The sequence below is a fragment of the Prinia subflava genome, chromosome 24 (genome assembly GCF_021018805.1).
Source record: "Prinia subflava isolate CZ2003 ecotype Zambia chromosome 24, Cam_Psub_1.2, whole genome shotgun sequence".
Taxonomy (NCBI): Eukaryota; Metazoa; Chordata; class Aves; order Passeriformes; family Cisticolidae; genus Prinia; species Prinia subflava.
In genome coordinates, this window is record NC_086270.1 from 2,092,385 (window position 1) to 2,109,816 (window position 17,432).

The 17,432-nt window shown below is 65.5% G+C and overlaps 2 protein-coding genes across 3 annotated transcripts; one reads left to right on the forward strand and one right to left on the reverse strand.

The window, feature by feature from the left end:
- Positions 1–840: 840 nt before the first annotated feature.
- Positions 841–4,518, forward strand: PEF1 (penta-EF-hand domain containing 1). Its single transcript, XM_063418719.1, has 5 exons — positions 841–994; positions 1,646–1,865; positions 2,501–2,656; positions 3,111–3,254; positions 3,743–4,518. The coding sequence occupies exons 1-5, from the start codon at positions 977–979 to the stop codon at positions 3,970–3,972; spliced, it is 768 nt and encodes a 255-aa protein (XP_063274789.1). The 5' UTR covers positions 841–976; the 3' UTR covers positions 3,973–4,518.
- Positions 4,519–6,838: 2,320 nt separating this feature from the next.
- Positions 6,839–17,229, reverse strand: TINAGL1 (tubulointerstitial nephritis antigen like 1). Of its 2 annotated transcripts, none has more exons than XM_063418908.1 (12): positions 15,493–16,552; positions 14,482–14,805; positions 13,703–13,766; positions 12,044–12,136; positions 11,834–11,948; positions 10,299–10,422; positions 10,065–10,215; positions 9,178–9,361; positions 8,862–8,907; positions 8,319–8,442; positions 7,765–7,810; positions 6,839–7,658 (listed from the first exon to the last, which is right to left on the reverse strand). In XM_063418908.1, the coding sequence occupies exons 1-12, from the start codon at positions 16,535–16,537 to the stop codon at positions 7,518–7,520; spliced, it is 2,457 nt and encodes an 818-aa protein (XP_063274978.1). In that variant the 5' UTR covers positions 16,538–16,552; the 3' UTR covers positions 6,839–7,517. The 2 variants fall into 2 exon arrangements, with proteins under 2 accessions (XP_063274978.1, XP_063274979.1); XM_063418909.1 differs by lacking the exon at positions 15,493–16,552 and adding an exon at positions 16,794–17,229 and having other exon boundaries at positions 6,850–7,658.
- Between the last annotated feature and the right edge of the window lie 203 nt (positions 17,230–17,432).

Below are 17,432 nucleotides of genomic sequence, written 5' to 3' on the forward strand. Positions count from 1 at the left end.
TCCCAGTCCTGAGGGGGGAATCCCAGTCCTGAGGGGGGAATCCCAGTCCTGATGCCAGGGGGTCCTTGCTGTGTCTCAGGGGCGATCCCAGCCGTGATTTGGGGATATCCCTGCCCCGTTCCTGGGGACACCCCCGCTCTCATCCCAGTCCTGGGTGATCTGGTGGGATCCCAGCCTTGCCTCTGGAGGAATCCCAAACGAATCCCCGTGGACATCCCAGCTCGCGGCTTGTGGAGATTCTAGGCTGAGCCCAGCCCTGCTCTTGGGCTGAGCCTGAGCACGCCTGGAATTCCTGGGAATCCCAGGCCACCATCCCAGCCCTGCTGCTGAGGGATCTCGCTCCTGCTGCCAGGGGAACCCCCGCCCTTATTTTGTGGGGTGGCCAGTCCCATTCCCAGGCTGGCCCTGGCCGCATTCCCGGGCTGATCCCGGATGAGCTCCCGGAGAATTCCAGCCCCGATCCAGGATGAGCTCCCAGAGAATTCCAGCCCGGATCCCGGGGGATCCCCAGAGAATTCCAGCCCCGATTCCGGGTGAGCTCCCGGAGAATTCCAGCCCCGATCCCGGGGGGCTCCCAGAGAATTCCAGCCCCGATCCCGGATGAGCTCCCGGAGAATTCCAGCCCCGATCCCGGATGAGTCCCTGGAGAATTCCAGCCCCGATCCCGGATGAGCTCCCGGAGAATTCCAGCCCCGATCCCGGATGAGCTCCCGGAGAATTCCAGCCCCGATCCCGGGGGGCTCCCGGAGAATTCCAGCCCCGATCCCGGGGGGCTCCCGGCGCTATCCCCTCTCCCTGTGGGCCCCACCCCTCCCAGGCGCCGTTGCCCCTTTAAGGCCGCCCTCGGGCGCGCGCTTCCCGCGCGTCACCGCTCTGACCCGCCCCGTCCAGGGGGCGTGGTCACCGCCAACGCAGCCAATGTTTGCTGTGTGTTCATGTGACGTCATTAGGGCGTGGCCGGGGCGGAGGAGCCGCTATGGCGTATCCGGGGCAGGTGCGGAACCGGGACCGGGACCGGAACGGGGAGCGGGAGTGACTGCGGGGATTGGGACCGGGACCGGGACTGGGACCGGGACCGACACCGAGACTGGGACCGGGACAGGGACCGGGACCCCAATGGGGACCAGGAGTGGCGGCGGGGACCGGGACCGGGATTGGGACCGGGACCGGGAATGGGACCGGGACCCCAATGGGGACCAGGAGTGGCGGCGGGGACCGGGACCGGGATTGGGACCGGGACCGGGAATGGGACCGGGACCGGGACCGCAATGGGGATCAGTAGTGGCGGCGGGGGACAGAGCCGGAACCGGGACCGGCACTGAGACCGGGAATGAGAGTGGGACTGACACCGAGACCGGGACCGGGACTGGGACTGGCACCGGGACAGGGACAGGGACCGGAACCGGCACCGGGACCAGGGGAGTGGGAGCGGCGGCGGGGAGCCCGACCGGGACCGGGGGGCGGCGCCAGGGACCGGGATCGCGACTGTGACCAGGACCGGGACTCTGACCGGGGCGGGGATCGCACCGGGGGCCGGGAGAGGCGCGCAGGGGCTCCAGGCTGAGCGACACCAGCTCCGTCCCCGTGCCCGTCTCGGTGCCCGGTGTCCGGTGCCCGCCTCACACCGGCTCTGTCCCCTCCGCAGGGCTTCCCCGGCGCAGGACAGCCCCCCCCGGTCGGCCCCTACCCCGGGGCTCCCTACGGCGGGGGACCACCCCCGGGACCCTACGGGCAGCCCCCACCGGGGGGTCCCTACGGCGGGGGGCCGCCCCCGGGATCCTACGGGCAGCCCCCGCCTGGGGGTCCCTACGGAAGCCCCTACGGTGGCCCCCAGCCCGGGCCCTACGGCGGGGCAGCCCCGGGAGGTGAGTGCGGGGCGGTTCCCGGGGCAGAGTTGGGGTCCCCAGCCCGGTGCGGGGTCGGGGGGGCGCTGGGGAATGCCCCGGTCCGGTGCCCGGGGGAGAGGTGGGGGTTGAGGGGGTCCCCGGCTCAGCAGGAGCCACCACGAGAATGAAACTCAGTGTCCCGGTTTATTATTTTGAAATCGTGGAGGAGGAGAAGGAAGAGGAGGAGGGAAAGGAGAAAGAGGAGGAGGGGAAAAGGAGAAAGGAGGAGGGAAAAAGGAGGAAGAGGAGGAGGGAGAAAGGAGTAAGAGGAAGAGGGAAAAAGGAGTAAGAGGAGGAGGAAGAGGAGAAAGAGGAGGAGGAAGTGCCAGGCAGCCCTAAAACTTTACAGCCCGCGTCCGTCTCCCGGTGCTGCCGGGTCTGTGGGGCAGCCCCGCAGCTCCGTGTCCATTCCAGAGCTCCCCCCGGCTCTGATCCCCAGCCCATCCCCAGCTCCAGCCGTGCCCTCCCTGCCCTGCTTTCCCGGGGTTTTACGGGGCTGTAAATCCCGTGGGAGGAGAAGCCGTGCCTGGCTCTGGGAGCCGCCCCTGGGGCCAGCCCAGCCCGTGGCTGGTCCGAGGGGAAGGTGGCAGCGCCGATGGCCTCTCCCCACGCAGGGAATGCCCCCCCGGGGGTGGATCCCGAGGCGTTTTCCTGGTTCCAGACGGTGGACACGGATCACAGCGGGTTCATCTCCGTGAAGGAGCTGAAGCAGGCGCTGGTCAACAACAACTGGTCCTCGTTCAACGATGAGACCTGTCTGCTCATGATCAGTGAGTCTGGGGTCTCCTTCCCCCTCTTCCCTGCCGTTAATCTGGTTTGTTTGGGTTTGGGGTGAAGCCCACCCCGGCAGAATTCCCCTTTTCCCTGGGCATCGCTCCCGGCTGGAGCCGGGGCTGGGCAAACCGAGCAGCCCCCAGCTCACACGAGTGAAGGGCCCAAAATCCTGCCTGGAAAAGGAAATCCCAGCTCTGCACAAGAGGACAGGGAGGAAAGGGAAGGGAAAGCCCAAAAAATGCAGAGACTGCCCCAAAACCTCAGCTTTTGGTGCCGTTCCTTACCAGCCTTGGGGGCTGAACAGTCCCAGTCGATCGCAGTCCTGGCGAGGGGGGGAATTTGGGGATCACAGCAGGATTCCAGGGAGCCGTGGCGCGGATCCTGAGCTCTCTGGAAGCTTCTGCAGCTTCCCCACTCCTCCCTGCCCTGCTCCTGCCCCTCCCTGCCCAGACATGTTCGACAAGACGCGGTCGGGGCGCATCGACGTCTACGGCTTCTCGGCGCTGCTGCGCTTCATCCAGCAGTGGAGGAGCCTCTTCCAGCAGTACGACAGGGACCAGTCCGGCTCCATCAGCTTCAGCGAGCTCCAGCAAGGTGGGTGAGGGCCAGAGGCACCACCCTGGCCTGGCCTGACCCTCCCAGAGCCACTGCCTGGCTCTGTTCCCAGCTGGGAACTGGAATTCCTCCCGGAGTGGTCGCTGCAGCCAGGCTGGGGGGCTCTGAGATCCTTTGGGAATTATCCACTGGATGAATCAGGCTGGCACGGAGCTCCCCAGGGCACAGGAGGTGACAGAGCTGCAGCAGGGCTGGGGCACAAACTTCCTTTGGGAAGCCCAGAATTCCCCCTCAGCGATGAGTGGCTGGTTTTTTGGGAGGAGCTGTGGGGTGTGTGTAAAAGGGAAAAATGCCTGGAATTTGTGGTTTGATTCCTCTGGAGAGCCCTGCCCGTGCACACCCCGAGTGGGAAGGGTGGTGGGAGTGGGAGGAGGTGTGGGACACAGGGGAGGAGGACACAGGGGAGGAGGACACAGCCACTCTCTGTCCCTTTGGGAAGGATTAATCCCATTTTTAATTGCTCCCAGCTTTCTCCCAGATGGGCTACAACCTGAGCCTGCAGTTCAGCCAGCTGCTGCTGGCCCGGTACTCGCAGCGTTCCTCCAGCCCCAGCATCCAGCTGGACAGGTTCATCCACATCTGCATGCAGCTGCAGAGCCTCACCGACGCCTTCCGCGAGAAGGACGCGGCGCAGCAGGGCAGCGCCCGCCTCAGCTACGAGGATTTCCTCACCATGGTGGTGACACGCATGCTGTGACACCCCCTGCTCCCGAGGATGGGGATTGTGGAGCTCTCCAGGAGCTTCTGCCATCCTCATCTTCCCTCTGGGGAGGAGTTCACAAGAGTTTCCCCCCGCCCCGGGCCAAATTTCCAGCTTGATGCGCCCCAAATCCTGCCGGGGTTTTGGGTTCCGTGTGCCAGGGAGTTGGGATGAACCCCACGCCAAACTGGGGCAGCCAAACCAGCTCAGATCCCCGTGCCAGCCCCGAATTCCCAACTCATCCCGAGGTGCCTGCAGCAGGACATCCCTGTTCCGGGGAGGAAGAGCTGAGCCTTGGGTTGGGAAGCAGCAGGAAAGGGGAAAAATGAGGACAAAGCCCCTTCCTTCCCTCCCTGAGCGCCCTGGGATCACATCCTGCCCCTGGGAACGCTTTCCTAGGGGTCTCATCCCAATTTCTGGGAGGCTGCAGGAATGGGATGCGCTGCTGCAGCCCCATGGGATCTGTTGCCAATCCTGAAGCCAAATCCAGACAATTCGAGCTCAGTTTTTCCAGCTTTGGAATAAAAGGCGTCGTGCTCCAGCTGCTCTGTGGTCTCTGTGTGCAGGGGGGCTCCGGGGGACATTGGGTGGCTCCTGTCCCCCTCGGTGGCACCAGGGGACACGTCCTGTGCCTCTCTCCCTGCTCCCAGGGCTGGACACCATTCCCTAAAATCAATTCTTGGGAATTTCATGTCAAAATATAGAAAATGAAGGATCGGGGCACAGAAAAATCCAACCAATGCCAAAGTTTTCTTCCCAAGTGACGTCCAGGGGACGATCCTGGAATTTCCCTTGAGGAATCTCCAAGAGATTTGAAGGAATTTTTATGGAATAAAAGGTGAAAAGGTCTGAGATGAGAGGGGAGAGCCCGAGGTCGGTGTTTTCTGTGACCTCGGTGTTTTCCAGCCCCGGGCAGGACTGGCTGTTCCCAACCATCCCCGAGCATTCCGAGGATATTTCTCCCCTGAGCATTTCCAATATTTCTGTTGCGTCAGAGCTCAGCCCTGCTCGGGCTTGAGGGCTGTAAATATATCTATAAATATATAAAGATGTATTTTATAGAGGTATTTTATATATTTTATACACACCTTGATATGTATTATATATTTTTATATGATACGTAAAAATTATATATTTTTATATATCATATATAAAAATATAAAACACATATCTGTAAAATAGATATAAAATCCATATATAAATATATATATACACAGCATGTTTTTATATTTATACACACATGCATGTGCATATATATACATACATATAAACATATTAAACTGTTTACATGTATATATATACATTTAAATAGATATAAAGGCATGTTTATATATATGTGTATATGTAAATACATTGATACACTTATATATGTCATATAAAAATTTTATATATAATATATAATATATAATATATAATATATAATATATAATATATAATATATAATATATTATATATAATATATTATATATTATATACTATATACTATATACTATATACTTACTAATATGTTCGATTCTATATATAATATACACTATAATACGTAATATTAAAAATATATAATTTATTATTTTATATCTATCTAATATATATATTATATATAATATATATTAAATGGGTGTGGTTATGGATATGTACACATAAAAATCTATACAGGGTGTTTTTTGCAAATATATCAACATACAGATATATATACACACAGAGAGATGTATATATATATAGATATATTGATATAGATATATAGAGAGATATATAGATATATCAGGGGGGTGTTCATATCTGAACTCAAACAGACACATGTATAACTATATATATATATATATATATACACATGTACAGATATATTTATACACATCTATTCCCCATCTATACATATAAATACGTATTTTAAATATATATAAATATATATTTTAAAAAAATATAAATGTATCTGCACACATCCCTGCAGTTTCAGGAAGGCGCCACCAGGTGGCCTCGCACCCCGCGCTGCGCGTGTCCCCCTCGGGACCCGGGGGTGACACGGGGAGGGGACACGGGAAGGGCGAGGGACGGCCAGGAAAAGGCGACAACAGCCCCAGCGCCACCCCAGGGGTGGCTGCGGGGACGCGGGGACTGTTGGTGACACGCCTGGATGCGCTGGCGCGTCTCACCGTGGTGGCGTTTGCAGTGGCACATTTCGGCCGCGGTGGCACGGCCAGCTGCGCGGTGGCTGTGGTGGCAATGCCCGGCTGTGGTGGCACAGCTGGCCGCGGTGACACAGCTGGCCGAGGTGACGCCCTGACCACAGTGACCCCCCCTGGCCACGGCGACCCTCCTGACTGCGGTGACCCCCTGGCCGAGGTGGCACAGCTGGCCCTGGTGACCCTCCTGACCACAGTGACCCCCTGGCCACGGTGACCCTCCTGACAGTGGTGGCACAGCTGGCCGTGGTGGCACAGCTGGCCGAGGTGACCACTCTGGCCGAGGTGACCCCCCCTGGCCGAGGTGACCCCCCTGGCCATGGTGACCGCCTGGCCATGGTGACCCCCTGGCCACGGTGGCACAGCTGGCCATGGTGACCTCCTGGCAGTGGTGACTCCCTGGCCACGGTGGCCCCCCTGGCCGAGGCGGCACAGCTGGCCGCGGTGACCACCCCTGGCCGAGGTGGTGGCCCTGGTGGCCCTGGTGGCTGCGCGTGCCCGCGGTGTGTCCAGCGCTGGCCGCGGTGACCGGAGCGGCGTCGCCGGAAGGTGGACAATGAGCGGGGCCTTATCTCACCCCCCCAGCCCTTCCCGAGGCCACGCCGGGCCCCCCACACGGGGGTGACAGAGGCCACATGTCCCCCCCCGGAGCACTGAGCGCACGCTCTGGGCTCTGAGGCTTCCGTAACTTTATTTACAAACCATAAAAAGCAAAATAAATACACAAAAAAAAGTCTTAAAAGTACAGCCCTTGTGTTGGGGGGGTGTGGGGGAGGTCACGGGCTGTGCTGGCTGCGGGGACCCCACCTGTGCCACCACCAGGACGGGGACACCACGGGGCTGAGCCCTCCCTTGTCCCTGCTGTCCCCGGGGTGGGGGGTGGCAGGGCCATAGCACCATAGGGACGGGCTGGGGGGGACGGAGGGGACCCCATCCTGGCGACACCCAGCCCTGGGGGCTCAGGGGACCCCCTCGCTGGGGGATTTACACCCCCAGCTCCAGCGCTGCCCTGCTGGGAGGAGCTGGTGGGGCCCGGACGGGAGGGGCAGGGACATGGGGGTCCCCTCCCAGCCCCCTCCATCGGGGAAAGGGAGGGTCCAGCCGGGATCGGGGGGGTGCAGCTGCCTTTGAAGAGCCCCCCGCCGCCACCGCAGCCCGGCCGAGCCCGGGGCGGGGGGATTAGCGGGTCAATCCCACGGGAGATGGGAGCAGCCCCCGGGGCTCCCCCCAGGCACGTCCCGCTGCACCCAGCCGCTGAGTCAGCACGGCGGGGACGCGCAGCCCCCGGCCAGGGGACCCAGGGGACAGCGCCAGCCCCCCGCCCGCCGTGCCATGCCCGCGGTGGGGACAGGGACACGGCGGGGCTCACTTGTGGGGCATGTCCTCCATGCTGACGCGGCCCCAAACGCCCACCACGAAAGTCTCCACCTCGCACTCGTTGACGCCGCGGGCGATGCGAAAGTGGCCGCCCTCGCCCCACCCCGTGCCCCACGAGTTGGCCGCCGTCTGCGGAGGGGACAGGGGACACGCTCAGCGTGGTGACCCACCCCACGACATCAAGCTGGACCCCACACGGGACCCCAGCTGCCCCAAAGCCCCCCCGAACACTCACCCAGTATTTTTGGGTCTGGCCATCAGGAAGCTGCTCCTCTCCCCACCTGCAGCGGGACACGACAGTGAGGGGGGTCCCCAGGCCCCCCCAGACCGTGGGATGCCCCCCCCAGGGGATGAGGGGGGCGCTGACCCTGCTCGTTTCCTGCCCCCGGCACGTCCCGAGGGCCAGGCCGAGGTTTTGACATCCGCTCCAGGAATAGGGGCAGGAATATTTAGCCGCAGCAGGAGGAAGGAAACAGCGGCACAGGGCGGCCGGCCCCGGTGCCCTCCCCGGGGTCTGCACCTCCCGCCCGGCCCCGCCGCCCTCCTCGGGGTCCGCACCTCCCGCCCGGCCCCGCCGCCCTCCCCGGGGTCCGCACCTCCCACCCGGCCCCGCCGCCCTCCCCGGGGTCCGCACCTCCCGCCCGGCCCCCTCCTCCCGAACACCTCGCTTGTGTCCCCTGTGCCACCGTTCCCCCCCCAGCCCGGGGACACCCCAAGGGAGCATTTCTCCCACTCAGACCCCCCCTCCCCGCACCCCCTGGAGCCCCCCCAGGCCGCCCCCGCACCCACCCGGTGATTTTGACCGAGTGGGTCCCGTGTCTCTGGTGCTTCGGGCCCTTCCCCTGGGCCACCGGCGTGTGCCGATAGATCCCGCTCTTGTACATGAAGAAATCCTCGTGCACCTCCAGGATGGCTGCGGGGAGCGGGACAGGGCTTGGGGACACTGCCACTGTCCCTAAGGAAGGGGGGACACGGGCACAGGGGGGCACAGGGGGGCACGGCCTTCCCAGCGGGAGGGAAGGCAGCGGCCGGATCCTCCCCGGGGCGATGCAACAACACTCAGGGGAGGTTTCAAAAAGAAAAATAAAGTTAAACAAACGCAGCTGCCAAGACGGTGATTAAATCTCAGGAGTTAATGAGCAACCCGGTGCCCGCCGGGGTGGGCAGCGTGACGGGCACCGGTGCAGCAATGCCCGGGCACGCAGAGGGAGCAGCTGAGGGGGGTTCTGGCTGCCCCACAGCTCCCCCAGCTCGGACAGAGGGGTTTTCACCCCCACCTTGCTCCCCCAGCCTTTTGGGGTGCACAGAGGGGTGCTCCCGCCAACTCCTTACCTTGCACCGGGCCGTTCTCCAGCAGCTCCTTCATGATCTCCTTCTCCTGCAGGCACAGAACAGGGTGGCACCGGGTGGCACCGGGTGGCACCGGGGCCAGGACCCCCAGCACTGCCCTCCCCACCCCCAGGGATGCAGCAGAGCTGCTCCAGCACCCACAGGCGGCCGCTGCGGAGGTGCCGGGCGGGGGAGCCGCTCCCCCCGGGCTCCGCAGTGGGATTTTCCCAGCCGCATTCCCAAACTCGGTTTTCCCGGGTGAAGCAGCCCGAGCCAAGCCCTCTCCCCTCTCCCGCTCCGCCCCGGGCCCGGCGCTCACGCTGGAGGAGAGGCGGTAGGCGGGCGTGGACTGGTAGATCTCGTTGGAGTGGGTCTGGGGGTTGGGGCACCGCGCTGTCGCCTGTCGCTTGCCCCGGCCCGTGGAGCGGCTGTGCATCATGCAGGGCGCGGCTGCCGGTGGGCTCTGCTGGCTCGTGAACGGGTAGCACTCGTCTGTCACCACCCTGAGCACCGGGACAGCGATGTAGGAGGGGAAGGACCACCCCAAATCCCCATCCCAAACCCCATTCCCATCCTCATCCCAAGCCAAACTTCCAGCGCCATCCCAAACCCCAATCCCACCCCTGTACTGGACCTACTCTCCATCCCCACACCAAATCCCTCTTCCATCCCCATCCCCAAACCCACTGTCAACCCCACCCCAATCCCACTTCCATCTTCACCCCAAACCCCACTCCCATCCCCGCTCTGATCCCCACTCCCATCCCTGTCCCAACCCCACTCCCATCCTGCCCTGGCAGCCCTCAGTGCCCACCTGTCCAAGGGACAGGATGAGCACGGTGATGTCCTGGGCTCTGCCCAGGTGACTAGAGCCTCAAACCCCCTTTATCCCCTCCCATTATCCCCTCCCATTATCCCATCCCACCCCACCCTATCCCACCCCATCCCATCCCACCCCACCCTATCCCACCCCACCCCACCCCACCCCATCCCATCCCACCCCACCCCATCCCATCCCACCCCACCCCACCCCATCCCATCCCATCCCATCCCCACCCCATCCTACCCCACTATCCCATCCCACCCCATTCCCATTATCCCATCCCATCCTCCATCCCATTATCCCATCCCATATCCTACCCCGTTTTCCCATTCCCACCCCGTTTTCCCATTCCCACCCCGTTTTCCCGCCCCATCTCCGCTCACCCTCTCCTCCGCAGGTACCACCAGGCCCCGTCCAGGCGCCCCCCGCTGCAGCCGCGCTGGTTGCGGGTGTCACAGGACAGGAGGTTTTGCGGGGACAGCGCGGGGGTCATGTGTCCCATGGAGTGGATGGAGATGCGGTCCGAGGCCACGGCTGCGGACGGGCGGGAGGTCAGCGGGAGGCGGCTCCGTCTCTGTCGCCGCTGTCCCCGCCCGGCCCGGCCCGGCCCCGCTCACCGGCCGTGGAGAACGCCCAGGAGCCCGCGCAGTTGCCCTGGTCCAGCGGCTCGTGGATCATCCCGGGCCACTTGGCCGCGGCATCGAAGTGACGCGGCAGCACCTCGTTGGAGTCCATGTTCATCTGCGGGGCAGAGCCGGGGGGCTCAGCCCACCGGGACCCCCCGGCTGCTCCTGCCATCCCAGCCGTGCTCTGAGCAGTGTCCCCAGCCAGCTTTAGTGTCCCCACACCCCACGACCTCCTCCTGCCACCCCAGCCCTCCTCTGAGCAGTGTCCCCAGCCAGCTTTAGTGTCCCCCAGCCCCACCGTGGGACCCCTGCTCCTCCTCCTGCCACCCCAGAATATCCTCTGAGCAGTGTCCCCAGCCAGCTTTAGTGTCCCCACACCCCATGTCCTCCTCCTGCCACCCCAGCCATCCTCTGAGCAGTGTCCCCAGCCAGCTTTAGTGTCCCCCAGCCCCACCGTGGGACCTCTGCTCCTCCTCCTGCCATCCCAGAATATCCTCTGAGCAGTGTCCCAAGCCAGCTTTAGTGTCCCCCGGACCCCACGACCTCCTTCTGCCATCTCAGTCATCCCTGGAATCCTCTGAGGTGGTCCCCAGCCAGCTTTAGTGGTCCCCAGCCCCACAGTGGGACCCCTGCTCCTCCTCCTGCCACCCCAGCGATCCGCTGAGCAGTGTCCCCAGCCAGGTTTTGTGTCCCCCAGCCTCACTGTGAGGCCCCTCAGGACAGGGATGTCACCCTGAGTGACAAAGATTTGGGTTCAAGACAGGGATGTCACCATAAGTGACAAAGATTTGGGTTCCCCCTTATCCCAGACAGGCCACACCTCTCAATTCTCCCTAAATTTGGGCTCCACAGCCCCAGCAGCTCCTTGGAGAACGCCAGCACCCGGTGTCCCAGCAAGGCCCCGGTGGGCACCCCGAGGGCAGAGCCCAGGGTGACACAGCCCTGGGTGACACAGCCCAGGGTGACACAGCCCAGGGTGACACAGCCCTGGGTGACACGGTGGCCTCACGGTGGCACCTCAGAGCCCCTCGCGGTGGCCTCTGGCTGGCCCAGCCCTTCCTCTCGGCAGCGGGGACGGTGCCCCCGCCCCGGCCTTCCTGGGGAGGACACGGCCACAACTCCCCGGCTTCTCCCAGCGCAGGAAGCGCCTCTAAAATTAAACCTCAGGCTCGGAGCGCGGGGCCGGGCGTGCACCAAGCTCCGCCAGCACCCCAGGGACCCCCGAGGGGTGCCCACCCCGGGTTTGGGTGCGGGCAGAGGCAAAGCGCTGGAGCAGCCGGCCCTGCTGAGTCAGCAGCGGCCGGGCCGGCGTTCCGATGGGAAACCAGCACGGAGGAGAGGGGGAAAAAACAACACTGGCAGCGCGGGGATTGTCCGGGGGAATTTGCTGAGCTGCTGTCTCCAAACACAAGGGATGCCCCGCGGCGGCGTTTCCCCTGCCTCCCCCTCCCTGGAAGCCCCTTCCCAGCGATGGAAGGGCAGGGACAACCCCTGGCGTGCCTCAGTTTCCCCCCGGGGGGACTCACGTGCATCTCGTTCATGTTCATGACGGTGGGGGAAGGTCGGAAGGTGCCCAGGCGGTGCCGGATCCCGTCCTCCAGGGTCATCCCCCAGAACTGGCTGTAGTTGGCGGCTCTCCAGCTGCGCGGGAAGAGGGGACGCGGGGCAGGGGTGACCCCAAAAAGCACCGAGGGGTGAAGCAGCCCTGCCCCATCCCGGCGCCGCCCGGTCCTCACCCGTAATTGCCTCTGTTGACGGCGTCGATCAGCTCCCCGTCCATCAGGCACGCGTGGTCCTCGCACTGCCACTGCCCGCCGGGGCCGCAGGTGCTGCCGAGGGGACACAAATGATGTCCCCAGAGTCACCGGGGGGACCCTGAGCGGGCGCTGCCCCTCCCGAATTGGGCAGCCCGCCAGGGGCTCGGGGCTGCTTTTGTCGGGGGTCACCAGGGTTGGCACCTTAGCGTGGTGGGCAGCCCTGTGGGTGACCCCGAGTGGCCTTTGGGTGACACCGGGTGGCCTCTGGGTGGCCCCGGGAGCTGTCCCCCCTCTTCCCCAGCCCCCGCAGGAGCCCCGAGGGCAGACAGGCCATGGGACAGAAAATCAGCTGAAAAGCTGCCAGGGCTGCAGACATCACAGAGGGGCTTGGACAGCAGCCCGGGCGCGGGGGTCGGGGCTGGGTGTCCCCATGAGTCACCCGCTGTGACCAGGTCACTCCTACGGCCCCCGCGGGGACAGCCGGGCCGGGGGGGGGGCTGCGGGGTGTGTGACGGGTCCCCTGGGGAGCCCCGGGCCGTGCTCCCCCCGTGCAGTGAGCAATGCTTGGCATTCACCCTCCTGCACATTTCCCTTTTATGGCGCTGAGCGCGGCCGTGTCCCGCCAGCCCCCCCGTGCCCACCCCGCCGGCAGCACCTGGATCCCGGCATTCCCCCATCCATCCCTGAGCGCTCCCGGCGCTCCGTGTGACACCCTGGGGACCGGGGAGCACCTCGGGGTGCCACCAGCTGGGTGCCCCCACACTCTGCGCCACCCCCACAAGGTTTTTACTCCCTGCCAGCCATGGCAGGACCCCGGCAGGGACAGGGGCGAGGGTGAAGCGCTGCAGAAATTCCTGCTCTTCAGGAGCCACGTGTGGAGGAGGAGGATTTGGAAGAGATTTCCCCCCTCCCCAGCGCTGGTGGGTCAGAGATGCTCCCCCAGCAGCAGAGACATCCACGTGCGTGGCTCGGGGACAGCGACATTCCCCGGGAACGGGGACACCCTCCATCCCTGCCGCCGTCCCGAAGAATCTCCAGGCCGCCCCAGAGATGTGCGGAGGGTCGGGCTGGCTTTTCCCCCGCAGCCCCCGCACACGCATGTTCGCACACGTGCCCGTGCCCTCGCACACGCCCCAGACGCTGCCTTTGATTTCCCCTTATCTGCCGCATCGCCCCGCAGGCTTCAATCGCTGTCTCCGGCAGCTCCGCGCCCGCAGGTTCCCCTCTCCCCCACCTCCGCATGCCGGTAATACCGGCACTCCCCGAGAACCTCCAACAGCGAGCCCCGGGGGCGGCACAGCCGCGCTCCGGCCGCTGGCACCGAACCGCGGCTGCCCGAGCGTCCCGCCAGGTCAGGTCTGGGCGAGCCGGGCTCGGACCAGCGTGGCCAAAACCCCCCAGGGCAGCGGCTGGGGGCGAGCGGCTCCCGCGCAGGCATGCGCCGAAATTTGGGAGCGGCTCAAGGCCCTTTGGCTCCGAATTTGTCGGAGCAGAGGCATTTTGGCAGCAGCTCCACCACCCAGCTCGGGCCCCGCTCTCCGCCGAGCCCTGCGGTTTACAGGAGCCCGCGGGACGGCGACACCTTCGTCTGGTGACGTGCTGGTGACACTCCGCAGGTGGCACACAGCGGTCACTCACCACAGGTTGCAGTTCTCCCTGTACGTGGCCCCGGTGGGATAATCGCGTCCAGCACGGGCACAGCCTGGATGGGAACGGGAGAGCCCCCTGTGAGAGCTTGGCCGTGCCGGGGGTCCCACCAGCACCCCCAGATTCCCGGGGGGACAAACCAAAGGGAAAATCAACGCGGTTCTTCAACCCTGGCCACCCCCAAAGTTCTGCTGGGGGTCAGCGGGAGCTCCACGGGGCAGGGGGGGAGCTCGGCGCCGGGAGGGTTAAACGCGCTCAGCCTGGCGGGACGGGGATAAAGGGGCCGGTTGTGCCCGGGAGCTGGCGCTGCTCCGCGGGGACTTCTGAGACCGCCTTGTGCTGCGAGCTGGGGGCTGCCCGCGCCCCCTCCGCGCCCCCGGCCGCCCCAGCTGCCGGCAGGGTTAAGCCAGGGCCAGCATCTGCCTGCCCCAGACGTGACCGGGCAAGCTGGGACGGAGCCCCCGCACTTCCCCTCACGTCCCTGCTGTGCCCACAGGCGCTGCTGGAGCGCAGGGAACGGCCTGGGGGGTCACGGGCTGCTCCTACCACTCTTTTTCTGGGAGTCCACTCCCATCCCGGACACTCTGCAGGAGCTTGGAGGGGTCCGGAGCACCTCAGGAATGTGGGGTGCCACATCCATCACCCCAAGGAGCGCCAGCAGCATCCCACAGCAGCACCCCGGGGCTGTCCCCCAGCACCCTGGGGCTGTCCCCCAGCACCCCGGGGCTGTCCCCCAGCACCCCCAGCCGTGCTGGGGTGGCTCTCCTCACCTGAGGCTTTGGGGAAGGGCGCCGGGATGCCCAGGCAGTATTCCCAGAAGTCGGGGCAGCAGTCGGACACGGTGCGGTTGCAGAAGAGGTCGCAGTAGCAGAGGGTGTCGTGATAGGGCACGGTGCAGGCGTCGTCGCGGCCGTGGCAGCACACGTCCCCCCGCTGGCAGTACGAGCCCCCGGCGTCGTACACCCCGTGCTGGTACAAACCGGGGCCCAGCTCCCGGCGGGTGCGGACCCGCGAGGACGCGGCCACCTGGGCCACCTGGGCCACCAGCCAGAGGCACAGCAGGGCCCGCATGTCCCCGCTCATGTCCCCCACACCTGCAGGGGGAGGGCAGTGAGGTCACGCCAAGCCCCGGTCCCGCCGCGGGTGCTGCTCCCACCCTGCCCTCGCCAGGCTCCTCAAAACATTCCTGGTTTTGTAACTCCCCTTGTGACCGCGCAGCTCAAGCTCCAAAACGCTGCTCGGCGTCTGAGGGGCCCCGTGCTCGCCCCCCTCTTATCCACCGGCTCCAAAAACAGGGAAGGGGCTCCCCGGGACACTCGGGGGAGCCCGATCCCAACGCCACCCCCCCGTCCCCATCGCGGGCAGTGCCAGGAGCTGCCCGGGCTCAGCCCGCGGGGCCGAGGGGGGCGATGGGGACCCCAAAAGAGGCCGGTAGGGACAATCCGGGGGGCTCACGGGGAAGGACCCCCTCCTGCCGGGTCCTTCCCGTGGCCGTACCCGCTCCGCCTGCACCGTGGGGACTCCTGGGGCCCCGGTAAAGCGGGGAGAGGCTGGCCCGGGAACCCACGCGGTACCCACGGGATCCCACGGGATCCCACGGGGTGAGACCCCCTCCCCGTTCCCGGCCGTACCTGCCGCGCCCGCTGCGCAGAGACCGCGGGAGAGGCGCGGGGGGTTCCGCTGCTGGGATCCCTCACGGAGCTCATGGGGCGGGAGCCCCTCTCTAATCCTCCCTGGCACCCCCCCAGCCCCACCCCGTCCCCCCCGAGCCGGTCCCGTACCTGCCGCGCCCGTCGCTCCGCCGCCCCGCGCCCGCCGCCGGCCCCGCCGCTCCTTATAGCCGCGCCCCGGCCGGGAGGGCGCGGGGAGGCGCCGGGGCAGCCGCGGCCGGCCCGGGGCGGAGCGCAGCGGGGCGGGGGTCGGGCCTGGGGCTGTAGAGAGGAGCCCCGAACTTGTCGCCCTGTCGCCCCCAATCCCCGGCGACACCTCTGTCCCCACGGGGCCGGGGTGTCCCCGGCTCCTGATCCCCTCCCGGTGCCCCCCGGCACTGCCCTCGCCAAATGGGGGGTCCTGGCTGTGAAAGCAGCACCCCCTGCTCCATGCAAGGGGGGAGCCGTGCCGGGGGGCTCCCCATTCCCCAGGTGTGTGGAGGGGAGGGGAAGGGAGGGGTGGGGAGGGGAGGGGGCTGCATCCCTCCCCCTTCCAGGGGTGTGCGCAGCTGAGACGGGGATACCCCAGCCCAGGGCACGAGTTGGTGTCACCCGGAGCCAGCCCCATGTCCCCGCTGCCAGCGCCCAGCCGCTCGCTCAGGGACCAGAACCGGGGGGTCCTGGCCACCCCCCAGGCTCCGGTGCCACCCCCGCGGCCCCAGCACCTGCCGCGGGACCGCAGCCGCCCGCCCGCGGCTCCGGCTGGCCCTGCCTCGCCGGGAGCATCTCCCGGCGCTGCCAGAGGATTCCTCGAGGGTTCCTCACGGCGGCCAGGACGGGAGCACGGCCGCGTTCCCTGCACGGCCGCGGGCCAGGGGCTCCCGGCGGAGCCCGCGGGGGGTTCTGCGGTCAGGGTGGGCTTCAGTCGGGGGAACCGAGTGGGAGTGGGGAGCAGCGAATCCCGCCGGGCGCGGGGGCTGCCTGCTCCCCGGGACCCCGGGGTGCTCTGGGAGCTTGAGCGGGGGTCCTGTGGAGCCCCATCCGCAGGGTGCCCCCCTTCCAAGCGCTCCTGGAGGGGCCTTTTCCTGTGCGCGCGTCCTTGGGCAGCGCAGGGCTGGAGGCTGCAGCGCCGCAGGAAGGAACTGAGTCCAGCCCAGAGTCCGAGTGTCTCCAGCATGACTGGACTCGTAGGAATCCACAGTGAGTCACGAATTCCCCCAAGACCCCCGGAGAACAAAGCAAAGCCACTGGCACAAAGGACATCCCCGGCCACCGCTCTGTGTCCTTGTGTCCCCTCCTGGCCCCTGACAGCTCGGAGGACGCCGTGGGGCTGCGGGAAAGGCTGAGCGTTCCCGTAACAGCCCTGTCCCCCTGCCAGCTGATAAGAGGCGCTGGCAGCAGCCGCAGCCCGAGTGTTCGGAGCATCCCCTCACCCCGTTCCTGCGGCTGGGCTCGGCGGGACGCGGCCAGCTGGCCCTGCCAGGTCGCAGCTCCCTCTGTGTCGCTCTGACGCCGGCGTCTCTCTGTCCCCTCCACGGGGAGTGGCAGCCCGGGCACACGTGGGGCAGCCGGGGTGGAGGGGGACAAAGTCCTGGCGGGGCACCTTGTGCCCGTGTGACGGCGGGAGGCAGAGCCGCGGGGTGGCACACACACCGCGCCCTGCCTGTGCCACCATCGCGGCCGCGCGGGGGAGGGACAAGGTGGCAGGACCCCGTCCCCACTGCTGGCATCACCCCACGGCCGGCTGGGCTGGCCCCGGGTGCCCCACGGACACGCAGGGGCTGTGCCGAGGTGACACAGCGGGGCGCGGGGTGACGATCCCGGTGCTGCGGGGATGGATCCCTCCAAAGGCATCGGGAAAGGTGGGGACACTGCCAGAGGCCGGGCAGCGCCCCTGTGGATTTTGGGGGGCTGCAGCGCCCCGAATCCCCCCCAAAGCCACCCCCCTCCAGGGGGGTCCCACACATCGGGGTCTCGGCGGATGCGGGGTGCTGGAGTCCCCGCGACACCCCCAGCCCCGGCCCGGGGCAGTCCGGGGCAGCGGGGCGGTGTGAGCGGGGCAGGGAGGTGCT

What these genes read in the sequence shown, in the direction of transcription:
- PEF1 (XM_063418719.1), top strand. An exon ending in CGGCGGGGCAGCCCCGGGAG is followed by an intron (nt 1,866 to 2,500) that starts GTGAGTGCGGGG and finishes CTCCCCACGCAG; the next exon opens with GGAATGCCCCCCCGGGGGTG. An exon ending in CTTCAGCGAGCTCCAGCAAG is followed by an intron (nt 3,255 to 3,742) that starts GTGGGTGAGGGC and finishes AATTGCTCCCAG; the next exon opens with CTTTCTCCCAGATGGGCTAC.
- TINAGL1 (XM_063418908.1), bottom strand. Translation starts at nt 16,537, where the DNA reads ATGCTGGAGACACTCGGACTCTGGGCTGGACTCAGTTCCTTCCTGCGG. An exon ending in AGGGAGAACTGCAACCTGTG is followed by an intron (nt 12,137 to 13,702) that starts GTGAGTGACCGC and finishes TCCCCTCGGCAG; the next exon opens with CACCTGCGGCCCCGGCGGGC. An exon ending in CCTACCGCCTCTCCTCCAGC is followed by an intron (nt 8,908 to 9,177) that starts GTGAGCGCCGGG and finishes CTGTGCCTGCAG; the next exon opens with GAGAAGGAGATCATGAAGGA.